The sequence below is a fragment of the Megalobrama amblycephala genome, linkage group LG2 (assembly GCF_018812025.1).
Source record: "Megalobrama amblycephala isolate DHTTF-2021 linkage group LG2, ASM1881202v1, whole genome shotgun sequence".
In the NCBI taxonomy this organism is placed as follows: Eukaryota; Metazoa; Chordata; class Actinopteri; order Cypriniformes; family Xenocyprididae; genus Megalobrama; species Megalobrama amblycephala.
Window position 1 is genome coordinate 35,707,060 of NC_063045.1, and position 13,700 is coordinate 35,720,759.

General features: G+C 35.6%; 1 protein-coding gene across 1 annotated transcript in view; it reads right to left on the bottom strand.

Annotated features, from left to right (window-relative positions):
* Positions 1 to 4,581: 4,581 nt before the first annotated feature.
* Positions 4,582 to 13,700, bottom strand: part of LOC125257011 (leucine-rich repeat transmembrane neuronal protein 4) — a 109,597-nt gene continuing 100,478 nt past the window's right edge. The window contains exon 3 of the mRNA XM_048173418.1: positions 4,582 to 7,028. Within this exon, the coding sequence (XP_048029375.1) occupies positions 6,690 to 7,028 (339 nt within the window). The 3' untranslated portion in view covers positions 4,582 to 6,689. The remainder of the gene's footprint in view (positions 7,029 to 13,700) is intronic.

The window sequence follows — 13,700 nt, forward strand, 5'->3', positions numbered from 1 at the left end:
GGAAGGAGGAGGAGGAGGAGGAGGAGGAGGGAGGGTCTAGCTAGCCTCTGTTTTGTTTGACAACACTTCGAACGTCAACAGGAAGTTACTCCACCCAGGATCACTTAGAGCACCTTTAAAACTATACATTCTGCCCTATTTTTATGGATTTTTTTTTTTTAGAGTGCACTACCGTTCAAAAATTGGGGGCCTGTTTTTTATTTTTTTAAGAGAAGTCTCTTATGCTAACAAAGGATGCATTTGTTTGATAATACAGTCAAATACAGTAATATTATGAAATATTATTACAATTACAAAAAAAAAAAAAAAAAATGTTCTCTATTTTAAAATATTTTAAAAAGTAACTTATTCCTGTGATGTCAAAGATAAATTTTCAGCATCATTACTCCAGTCTTCAGTGTCACATGATCCTTCAGAAATCATTCCAATATTCTGATTTGATGCTCAAGAAACTTTCTTATTATTATCAGTGTTGAAAACCATTTTGATGCCCAATATTCTTGTGGAAACCACAATCATTTTTTTCCCTCTCAGATTATTTGATGACTAGAAAGTTCAAAAGAACAGCTTTAAAAACTATATCTATATAAATATTTTGTCTTTACTGTCAGATATTTAAGACTGAATTTCTTTTAGAAAAATATGGTAGTGTATTTCTGTCATGACAACTCTCGGAGAGATTGGCATGGTCATGAATATGGCAATCTAGAGTTTCATGACAGAACTAGGTGCATATCAGGTTCTTCACATGCGCCAAATGTGACAACAGAAAATGAAGACTTCAGAAGTGCCATTTGAAATTTTCTTCTAAAATGAGCATTTTTATCAAGCTTGTTTGTTTAGGTTCAGTAATTTCACTTTAATGGCAATTAATAGGTAATTTTCATTGCCATTAAAGTGAAATAACTGAACATAAACATACAAGCTTGATAAAAATGCTCATTTTATAAGAACATTTCAGATGGCACTTAGAGGCTTTTGCATCTGAAGTCTTCAAATACTTTTTTAAATAGTTGTATTAAAAAGGTTTAAATTCTGTTTGGATATTGTCACAATGTCACAAAACCTAATTACCAAAATGATCCTATTTATATTGTTTTTTACCCAAAGGACAATAGGAGGGTTAAACGCTCAAAACAGAAACTACAATATGTGAAAGACAAGCAAAGAGAAGATGCAGGAGCATCTTCAGGCTTACATAAATGACAGTAAAGCAGCAAATTGTCAGAAAAATGGGAAGAGACAGTTACATAAGGCTTCCTGATTTGGCGACTTTGTGGAGGAGGAGAATCATTGCTTTGAATGGCGGTTTAAGAGCTTAGATTATCAAGTCAATGTAACTCATCCAAATAGCTGATTGGATCGGATGCTTTCATACACATTCCTAGTCTATTTTAAGACAAAAATGATAAAACTATGCGGTTCTGAAAAAAATAAAAAAATAAATAAGCGTATGCAAATTATTTTATTTAGACTGATACCTCATAAAGCAGACAGTCCCAAACAGGGAAGTCTATGGAGAAACACAATCTCATGGCAATTCATAACTATTGTACATTTTGGCAAAATTTGTGGCTAATTCGTATGAATTCGTACAATCTCATTTGTATGTTTCCGTACAATCTGCTTACACTCATGTATAGGTATGTTTATGAGTGGATTTTGGAGTGGACCTACATGCTTTACTTTTTTTTTATAATACTCGTACAAATTGATACAAAATCGCTACCCAGTAACACAGTTATGTTTTCCTGGGAGATCAGGTTGGAAAATTATCCTTAAGCATTCCTATCCATCTCAATGGCAGTTGCTCAGCTGGTGCATATACAGTACAGTCCAAAAGTTTGGAATCACTAAGATTTTTAATGTTTTTAAAAGAAGTTTCGTCTGCTCACCAAGGCTACATTTATTTAATTAAAAATACAGTAAAAAACAGTAATATTGTGAAATATTATTACAATTTAAAATAACTGTTTTCTATTTGAATATATTTCACAAAGTAATTTATTCCTGTGATCAAAGCTGAATTTTCAGCATCATTACTCCAGTCTTCAGTGTCACATGATCCTTCAGAAATCATTCTAATATGCTGATCTGCTGCTCAAGAAACATTTAATGTGTACAATTGTACAAAATATTTGTGTACAATATTTTTTTTTCAGGATTATTTGATGAATAGAAAGTTCAAAAGAACAGTGTTTATCTGAAATCTAATCTTTTGTAACATTATAAATGTCTTTACTGCCACTTTTGATTGGTTTAATGCATCCTTGCTGAATAAAAGTATTCATTTCTTTAATTTCTTTTCAAAAAAATAAAAATAAAAATTCTTACTGACCCCAAACTTTTGAACGGTAGTATATAATGCTACAGAAGCTTTGTATTTCAGTTAAATGCTGTTCTTTTGAACTTTCTATTCATCAAGGAATCCTGAAAAAAAGTACACAACTGTTTTCAACATTGAAAATAATCATAAATGTTTATTGAGCAGCAAATCAGCATATTAGAATGATTTCTGAAGGATCATGTGACACTGAAGACTGGAGTAACAATGCTGAAAATTCAGCTTTGCATCACAGGAATAAATTACTTTGTCAAATATATTTAAATAGTACACAGTTATTTTAAATTGTAATAATATTTCACAATATTACTGTTTTTTACTGTATTTTTAATTAAATAAATGTAGCCTTGGTGAGCAGACAAAACTTCTTTTAAAAACATTAAAAATCTTAGTGGTTCCATATATATATATATATATATATATATATATATATATATATATATATATATATATATATATATATATATATATATATATATATATATATATATATATCTTTATTTTATATATAAATTAGAACAATTAGAATGAAATATTCTACTTTCCCCTAAACAAAAGCCTGACATTGCCTTTGTCAGACACATTCAGGACACAGAAAGTACTATGGATTTTCTGCAACGCTGCCACTGAGCTAATGTCTTGCTGTAAGGACCATTTTATGAGGTTGTAAAGTTCTTGCGACTTACTCAGAATTGAAATGCGGTGGGCAGGTAACCCTATTAGCATTTACCTAACAACATCAAGCCTTTACTTGATACATCATGCATGAAGCCTCGGAGCAAAGTATAAGCCACTCTCACTGAACAAGTAGATATTATTTTAATTTGCCCGGGCTTCTCAAATACAAACCAAGGAGAAAGAGAGAGGGCTGGTGGTGGATCACAAAGCTTAGGGCACATAGCAGTATCAAAGTATATATGATGTTAAAATGAGCACTGATATCAATCTTTCAATTCCCAAACAGATGTCAGCAATAAAGTGATACAAAGAAAATGAAAATCTATGATGCTAATGAGATGAGGAACTGAACAGACAGCAGATAGAAAAATATCAATCTTCCAAATGAGGAATCATATCGAGTCTTTCTAGAAGCGTATTCTTTGATCAGGATGCGCGTTTAAACAGCTGAGGCTTCTGTCCTTTTCACAAAACTTGTGTCAAAAGAAGCAAAACAATATATTTCTTTATACTCTCTATTTACAAGATAAACATGTGAAGATAACTGGTGCCGGAGACCATCAGGACACGTTTTCAAAATGTCTTTGATCGTCTTGACAGCGTCAGTTCTCTCGAAGAGATTGAGACATGACAGTGTGAAATTTCTTACCTCGCCAGCTCTCCACCATATTTCCTGTGACGTCTTGGCGGAGCATTGCGTTTTATCGATCCGTGTCAATTACAAACATGCCAAAGTAGAGTTCTGAAGGGGCCAAAGTGGTTACCGTGGCTCCCGAGAAGACGGTGATGATGCCATTGTTCCGGAGGCTTTGAACAGGTTGAAATTTGCAATATCCACACTAACCGTTGGTGAGGTACCATGTCCACATTCATTGTGTGAAGTCCAAACGCACAGGCACACAGGGTGAAAAAAAAAAAAAAAATCTGTGTTTACAGGCAATAATTCCATGTCCTTTGAGGGTTAAAAGAAAGAAAAAAACAAACTGGACAATGGCTTGTAATGCCAGAGAGTTCCTTGATCAAAATGCTCTGCTGAACTACAGTGTGTGAAACTGCAAACTGAGTGATACAGAATCAATGTAATGTGACTAATGAATGACTATAGTAGTCTATTAGACTGGTAATAGTCTAAAGTTCAAATAAAAGCCACGCCAGGAGCATCTGGTCGCCTTAATCTGAGCTCAAACTAAAAATGAACAGGCCCTTGATGACTATGGGAGACCGGAGGCTATTGCAACATGTATTCAGCACATGTTTAGTAGAGATCACTTTCTGCCTGAGGAAAAGTGTGATCATTTCACTTTACTAAATAATAAATTAAACGAATAATACATTTTAGTAAAAGGCATTTTCCCCACTTTGTTTTAAACATTATTCCTGACATCTAAAAGATGTACCATCTAAAGGTGAAAACTCTTACTACATGTATTAGATCAATAATACTATTATTTTGATGTGTGCTCTTATCGGACGTACAGTGGGTTAATACATTTTTTTGTGTTATGTGTTATGATTGCCCCAAGTCACTGTCACAATCAAACCCATAACACTCTGACAACTTGTATTAAATTCAGTTTAATGATATTATTACTTTTGGCACATATATACATTTCTTACATCAAAACATGTCATGTAGATTTGTAGCAGTAGTCCGAGTTATAAAGGAAAATTTCAATTACAGTTGTCCCCGGTCTCCCATATGTCTTGCTGTTTCATTCAATTGTAGCTGCTTTGTTGAGTGACATCTAGGGTCAGAAAATCTCTTCGTTAACACTCCATGACCTGAGGTGACTGTCCACCTCTTTCTGAACTCAGCTAAAGAAAAATTTGGGAAATCCTGGTTTATTCAGCTCTTCGATACAACTGGAGGCTCTTATCAGAGGTTCTAGCTTTGTTATTGTTAGATAATTTTCTTAGATAATTAAAAAGTCATTTGAAAATGGTTCAGAAAAATCGTTTTGGTCAGAAACATGTTTTACACAAGTATGTGAATGTAAACTCTTCTAGCTAAGCTCCATTTCACACATTGTTGCGTGCCAAAAAATAAATACAAGTATGTGGTGAATTGTCAGCATTTCCACTATCAGTTTTTCCATTTAGGTCTATTACTGTCATAGCATATCAACAGTTTGAAGAGGACACTCTTCGATGACACATAGCTAGCTACCTCAATAATAACACATCCAGCGTAATGCCGCCATCCGGAGGTTTGTTACAACAGCGTGTACAACAGGACAGTGCGCTTGCGACGTGTTGCATACTTGCGAAGAAGGTGTTTCTGCCACTGTATGGAAACCCCAGCATTCTATCCGAGTGAGGTACGCTTGCTCCGCCCTCTTAGGATTCTTTCCTCTTGAAGCTGAAGTGTGTAATTTCTAGCAAAATGCAGAGACAACTAGTATTTAGTAGAAAGTATGAACAAGCGGTTGATTTAGCAGAAACATCAAAACATAGATTGTTTGTTTGAACAGCCAACATATACTGTAGCAACACCAGCTCAACCAGTAGTGTACATCTGGGGGCGTGGTTTTCTGTTTGCCTCACCAATGGCAGATAAAAAGTGTTTGGGAAACCTTTCTGAAAACAGTTATTATTTTTGACACTAGTGGTTGCAGAAATTACACACTTCAGCTTTTTAACTTATAAAACACATACACGCTCACAAGCAAACACACACACACACACACATACACTATCTAGTTAACAGGTAGCCTTCAAACACAAAGCTTGACGATTTTCACTCTGCATTTCAGTATTGAATTCTGCAGAAATAAAAATCAGGCAACATGTTGTCAGTCGTAAACACTGCTGGCCCACACATTACAGTATGCTTTAGACACACACTGATTAATTTGATTACAATTTGAAAAGAAACACAAGCTTTATGTACATTTAAAGAAGCTTGATCTTTGGTACATGTGCACACTGAAAGACCTTGCCGTGTGAGACTTCATTTCAATTTTAATGAATGCTTTTTTATATACTCAAGAGATCTTCCATCTGACATGCTCATGTCTGGACAGATCTGTCTTTTTAATCAAATAATGACAGCATTTATGAGCACTCCCTGGCAACTAAATGAAAATAACAGCGAGAGGCCTTTGAGCTCTGGTGAACATTAATTTGTTTCTTTTCATTCTCTCATTCTCACACTCTCTCCCTGGTCAAAAAAAAGCCTTGTTTATTGCACATTCCTATTCATTCTTCACTCAGCATGGGAGAATCACCATTATCTACTCCTCAGAGAAGGCGTCATGTAGCGTCGGCACAGAGCGAGGGCTGAATGAAACCAAAGCCACGTTTAACGTCTCATGCATGTTGCATTGGATTTCAATTTGCCTTTGAGCAGAACGGGGACAACAAAACATGTACTGGCCTTTGATTCGGAACAAAGAAAAGATGGAAAAAAAACAACAAATGGAATCCTATTTTCCAGGATACGCTACACTCCAAAATAGAAGTGTACCGTATGCCAGATCCTCGTGTCCTCCAGCGACGTCATGGGAATGATTTTCACTTCTCTATATTCACGAGAAACAGTTAGTGCACAGCAGTATGCACAGTTTTCAGACGCGCAGCTGCGTTAATGCCGGCAGAATGTGGATCACCACCCAGGCACAGCCTCTTTTGAAATTATCCAACATGCCTTGCTATACGAGCGGGGCTGTTAGCGTCTAAAAGTGAGGGTGCTGGTGGAACGTTCTGTTGTTGGATAGTTAATGGAGCGTTCTGTGGTGGGGTAGAGGATGCTGGGCCCCTCCATGGTCGCTCTCTGGCTCGGTGGGGAGCAGGGACCCGCGGTGCCTGTGTTGATGGTGGGCACTGCCGGAAGGGCCACAGTCTGGATGGTGCTCCTCTCACGGGAGGGAAGCTCCTCCAGCCCCTCCAGGCTTTGCGGAGGACCGTCGTAGCTCATGTTGAGCCGTAGGGGTTGATGCGCCTGGCAGTAGTCCACTATGGGCTGCTCATACCTGTAGAAGGTCAGAGTGCTCATCTGGTGAGGGACCTGTTGGGGGTAAAGTAGAGAGAGACAAGAATGAGACAACTTGAAGATTCTTAATTAAGCCATCAACAGTCATTAAATCATCATAAAAGGGATAGTTTATTCAAAAATGAACATTTTTTCTCATTATTTACACATCCTCAAGTCATTTTAGACCTGTATGACTTACTTTTCTCAGTAGAACACATAATAAGAAAATTTAAGTTGTTATACACTGATAAAATTAACAGAGTCAAACTCAAAAACAGAATCAGTCAGATCTGTGAATGAATCATTCAGACTCAAACTGAATTAATTCATTGAAAATATCTGATTAAAAAATGATTTGTTCACAAATCAGTCATTGCTACTTCTGTCATTATTAATAATTTTTAGTGAATAAATCATTTGATAACTCTTTACAATAAGGTTCCATTTGTTAACACTAGTTAACCACATTAGTTAACATGAACTAATGATGAAAAATATTGCAAAAGCATTTCTTAATCTTAGTTCATTTCAACATTTAAGATTTGTATCTGTAAACATTATTTAATGAACCTGACTTAACATAAACTAACAATAAACAGTTTTATTTTTATTAATGTTAACAAACATGAATAGATACTGTGTATTGCTTATTGTTAATTAAAGTTAGTTAATGATTTTACTAATGTTAACTAATGGGACCCTACTGTAAAGTGTGAACAATCATTCAAACTGGAACTAAATTAAAGTTTCATTGAAAAGACTCGAATCAAAAGAATGGTTTGTTCATGAATCAAACATTGCTACTTCTCTCATGAAGAATGTTCACAGAATGAATCATTCAAACTGGAACTGCAATAACGATTCATTTAAAGAATCAGATTCTAAATTATAATTCATTCACGAATCTGACATACTTCTTCCATTAAGAATTTTTGATTTTCAAACAACTTACATTTTGGTCTTTTTTGATCACAAAAAGCTATTGTATGACTCTGAATATTGCACATTAGTCATATAGTATGGACTACTTTTATGGTGCTTCTTGTCATTCTGTAGCTTGATAGTCCCTGTCTTCATTCAGTTTCTTTTATGGAAAAAAAAAAAAAGCAATCAGGATATTCATCAATATCTATTGATGTCTATCTATTGAACCTATTGTGTGTTCCAAGGATAAATGAAAGACATGAAGGTGAGTAAATAATGACATTTTTCATTTTTGGGTGAACACTCCCTTTAATTAGAGTAATTAAACCACCCTCTCACCACAAGAGTCATTAAATAGTCATAAAATATCTCCGATAATGATTCTACCACCAAGAGACATGCACACATTCCAACATCCCTTATTCCCTCATCGTTCTCAGCCCACTCGCGACTTCCTCTTTAAGCCCTGCTTCCGTCTGCATTTAGAAGCTGCCTCGTGGCGCCTCGTTTTCAAAGAGGCACCGCGCTGGTAGGGGTAATAGCTTTTTACACCGAGTGCAAACCCAGCATCTGTCTTGCTTCCCAGTGTGTGTGCTGTGCTCGCTGGTGACTCACTCTATGTATACACAAGTGGCAGAACACACACATGCATACACACACACACACGCACACACACAAACCCCCGCATAGGCTTCTGCAGCTATTCCTATGATAAGTGACACAAGCAAATATGCCTTTCCTTTTCATGCCGTGACTCTGGGAGAGTTGCTGTGGAGAAACATGCCTCATGTGTACTGCAAAAAATAATGAAAACTTGACAACAAATACTGATAAAATACTGACTGGTAAATGTCCTTAAAACAAGTAAGTTCATTTTTCCTAAACTCATTGACAAATTATTTTCTTGTTTTGAACAAAATTCAGTGTAGTTTATGCTTAAGGAATCATGAATCATTCTTTTTGATTCACATGAATCAGTGAATGAATCATTCTTTTGAGCTGGATCTTTTCAATGAACCAATTTATCCATTTCACAAATTGAACAATTGGTTAAAGAATAAAACTGATTTGTTCATAGCGAGCTCAAACCACTGACAACTTGATTTGGTAAACTATCATATGACTTCATAAGACATGATGCGTACGAGTCATAAATTCTACATTTATGGTGATTTTATCATCAATTTTGGAGCTTAACAGCTATGATCACTATAAACTCTTTTCATATGGAAAAGAATCTTTAAAATATTTATTTCCAGAGAAAGCCATACAGATTTGGAACAACATAATTTTGATAATATATACAGCATATTTTCTAAAAACCAAAGAGGACCCATTATGGTTTTTTATATTTTTTGATTTTTACATTTTCTGTTGTCTTTAGTGTATAATGTTGCTGTTTGAGCATGAAAACTGTAAAGTTGCAAAGTACAAAGTCACTCCAAAAGGAGTTATTCTCATTATCAGTAAGAACTGTTTCTGAACTCCCTGAAACGCTTGATGGTAGTCTTGTGTTTTCTTCCGGGAATGAACACGTCACAATATTCCCAATTAAGTTGCATTAGTAGTCAGTTTGTGGTAAGGGGTGTGACATTTCAGAAACAAGCTATAAGCAGTTGACCAATCACAACACAATGGTCCAGCCGACCAATCAGAGCACAGTGCACTTTTCAGAAGAGGGGTTTCCTAGAGACAGGAACTAAACAGAGTGTTACAAAAGACTATAGATATAGAAAGATGGTTCTCTCTTATTATTTATGATGGAGAAACTGCAATGTGCAATATGGTGGAATAGGTCCCGCCTTCAAATTAACCCTTAAATGCATACCTCGGGTCTTTAGTGACCCGGGACATCATTCACTACCCTCCTCCTCAATCATTTTTTTAAAGTTAGACATCAACCTTCTTGGTATTCCTCAATCAATTTATTATAAACAATATAAAAAGAAAAAAAAATCATAAAAATATAAAAGAATGCCTATTTTTGCGTTCATTTTGTGTACAAATTGTATAGGGGTGTGTATGAGTGTACCCGAGGTGTGTATGAGTGTACGTATATTTTTTTCTGCACAACAATAATTTAATCTTAGATGATGGAAAAAGTGCAATTCACCTTTATTCCACAAGGTGGCAATATCTGATACACAATGCTGAAGTGACGACTCATTCAGACAGAAAATGAAATAATAAAACAAACATGAAATGGCTCAGCGATTTATTGCAGAGCAAGTACTGAACGCCATCAAATATGACTGTAACTGTTACAGGATGAATCTGGTGAAGCTGTTAGTGATCGAAATATTGATTTTGAAGATTTTGAAAATTATATAGTTTTGAGAATACGTTTGAGATCGCGAATGGGCTCATATTCGTGACCTCAAACATAAAAATAGCCTATTATTTGCTGAATTTACTGGGAAATGAGCTCTGACGAGGACAATGATGATGGCATAAAACATCTGCTCAAACGGAGCCCTTTCAAGCTGTAAAAGGTAACATATATATAATATATCTTCTGTAATTGTTACTCTAATATCAGAGGAGTTTTATATTATCGCGACAGGTAGAGATCCTTCCATGTTAGATATTGATCCGGGTCGATAAAGACCCGAATATGTAAGAATGATTGGCCAATCGCTGATTGATAAAGTCATTGCGTCTCTGCAGCAGCCGTTAGAAGCTCCGGTTCCCACAGAAACCTGTGAGTCATGTATAGCCTGAAAAATACGTTTTTTTTTTTTTTTTACGCTATTTGAGCATAATAAACGTCATTTATGGGTCTGTTCATGTCTTGCTGATTTGCCAAGCAGTTTTTGAGATTTCAGGATTCCCCCATTCAAATAGATAGGACTTGGTCTCGGATGCCTGAAATAGCTGCCCAGAGGCATTGCAAATATGGCTGCCGTGTGAACAGACTTGAAAGGGACTTTGGCGTTACTGACAGACTGAGAAGAGAGGTGATGCAACAATGTAAAATATGTGAAAAATAATGTTTTTTGATCATTCAATGAAAGTCTATTCTAGAAGACTCCAAAAATAAAATCAAGACTTTCAAAAAGGGCATAATATCTCCCTGATATATTCTATGAAATCGTACTATCCAATACAGGTTTGCTTCTCAAATAAACTGATCTCGTTTAAAGGATTTTCAGACATTATATTAGAAAACATGACAAAAATAGTGATTTAAAAAACTATTTTTGTTGTGTTCTCATCCCTCTTACCCTCACACACAATGACAAATCATGCTGAAACGAGTCACCATGTATTTCCACTGAACGACCGGAGTTCATTGCTTTTAAAGGGGTGAATTAGTGAACGCTTAGAGATAGTAAAGAGCAACCAAGCGCGATTACCGTCACCGAGCACTAAGTGAACATTAGTGACAAGAGAGCTCTGCCGGTGTGACAGACGAAGAGATTTTACAAAGAGACTCCTGACAGGAAGCAAAATAAATAAACAACGTCAAATGCAGGGCCGACTCTCAAGTGATAATGAGATGCGTTGTGTCAGCGGCTCGGGTTTAAAGCTCTTTGTATGCCACAATTAATCCACTTCCCCATATTCCCTTGAGCAGAGCGAATGGCTTTTGCATAGGCACCAGCAGAATGCACAGCTACTTAAAAAAACTGCTTTACTTAAAGTGTCATGGGATTTGTTAAGAAGAAATGGATAGTCATATATATAGGGCCAGTGCAAGGGATCTCAAAAGTACTAAAGCCAATATTAAAATACGAAAAGGATTTTAAATACATGCGTATTTGTGCTAATGGGTATGTGAAGTGCACATGCTCATCAAGATACCATTTAATGCGGCCATGTAATTGAAAAAAATCAGATTAAAAATTGGATCAGTGCATTAGGTCTTGCAGTGTAAATGCAGCTTAATAGAACTGCTACTGTGTGTTATGTTATTAATACTAATCAAACAACAATATTGTCAAGAAAAAAAGATAAAATGATGTTGACTGGATAACTGTAGAAGCTTTAATAAGTCTCTACAATCAAATATAAACACAAAATCAGGCTTAAAGAAAACAATATAATTAATTTACTCATTTTAATTACATGCCTGCTTCTCATTTAATCTCCAACAGCATTCAATATTAATGCTTTATATCTAATAATCATGCAGTGAAGACTGTGCTAATAATTTGAGCAGTTTATTTTACATTTGATTACTTCAAGAAATTATGCTGCTTTAACATAACTTGAAGCACTTCATTTATTCTGTTGGATATAATTGATTCTATCGACTGGTTATTCATAAGCAAAACTGTATAATTATTACTGGTTATCAGCTGATGGTGATGGCAAATATCTGCTAATTAATTGGCCTGTCTAATACAGTATATCGGTCCTGCTGGCAACATCAATCACAAAGAAGTAGCAATCTTACAAAAGCACAGGAAGAGTCTGTGAGCTGATCTATTCAATAATGGTCTTATTGCATTTTATGACTCCTCTGTGTGTTTGGGAGACAAGTGGGTTGGACCTTTAGTCTATGAGGACCCTCAGAAACATCAAAAGGTACCTGGGTAAAAAGAGAGGAGTGCTTGCCAAAATCCAAACCACTGCCCCAGGTGGCTTGAAAAATAGAAAATGAATGAGAAAGAGGTTGGATCATTGTTGTCAAAATGAAAGACCCTTTGGCAAGTATTTTTTCTTCTACAATCTGACATAGATTTTCTGATGGCTACTCTTCATGATAATCAATATATAATGAGTTAAGGCAGAGGCTGTTTGCATTAAGTGCAAATAACGATAGATGCTAGTGTTGTCACGATACAAAAATTTTGACTTTGATACGATACCCAACTTAAATATCACGATACCGATACTTAAACGATACTATGGCAAAAACCTAAAACAGCAGGAAATAACATATGACAGAACTTCTTTCTTCACCAGTGTGCAGGCTGATAATTCTGGATTTGAGCTTCATTGCCATGAAGTTAGAGTTAGCTTTAATATAATTTTTAATGTTTATTATTTTCATGCTCAATAAAATTGTAAATTATTTGCTGTTATGCTTTTTTCCCGTTTTTTTATACATGTAGGTTCTTGACAGTAAGATTATTGTAAACATTAGATTACTGTAAATAATTAGAGCAATGTTATTCATGCATAAATTGGTTTAAAATAACCGTAGCCTATATACCTTCACATATTTATGTTTTTTTAAATTAATTTTATTTTTGCAACCAAAAATCACTTATTAAACTTACACTCAATAATACACCTCTTTGCGGAGGTCTGCTTGCACAAGTAAAATAAATAAATAACACTCATTTAATGTTTGAGAGCATAAACATAATGCTGGTATCACATTCACTAACCTCTTTAAATTCTTTGTACAAATCGGGATGTTTGTTGGCAAGATGCTTTGCCAAGTTGGATGCGTTGGCTCCCTTCACTTGCATTATTTTGTAACGTCTTTTGCAGACGGGCTTTGTGATGTCTGTGGGCTTGCATTGTAAGCAAAATAATGCCATATTTCGCTTCGTGCATCTGCTTTCTCAACAATTTGTGCACGGTCTGCAAGAGCACCTATATTTGCAAACATACCTCTCGTTTCGTCACCATAAAAGCCGTTGCGCAGTTGAGAGGAATAAACACGCACTCAATAATGTGCTTTAGAAGCAGCGCGCTGGAACATTAGGAAATACAGCTGGAACTCAAAGTACCGGTACTAATAAAATGAAGAACCGGACCGTTTTTAAAAGCAGGGTATCACGATACCTTTCTAGTACCGATATATCGTGCAACACTAATAGATGC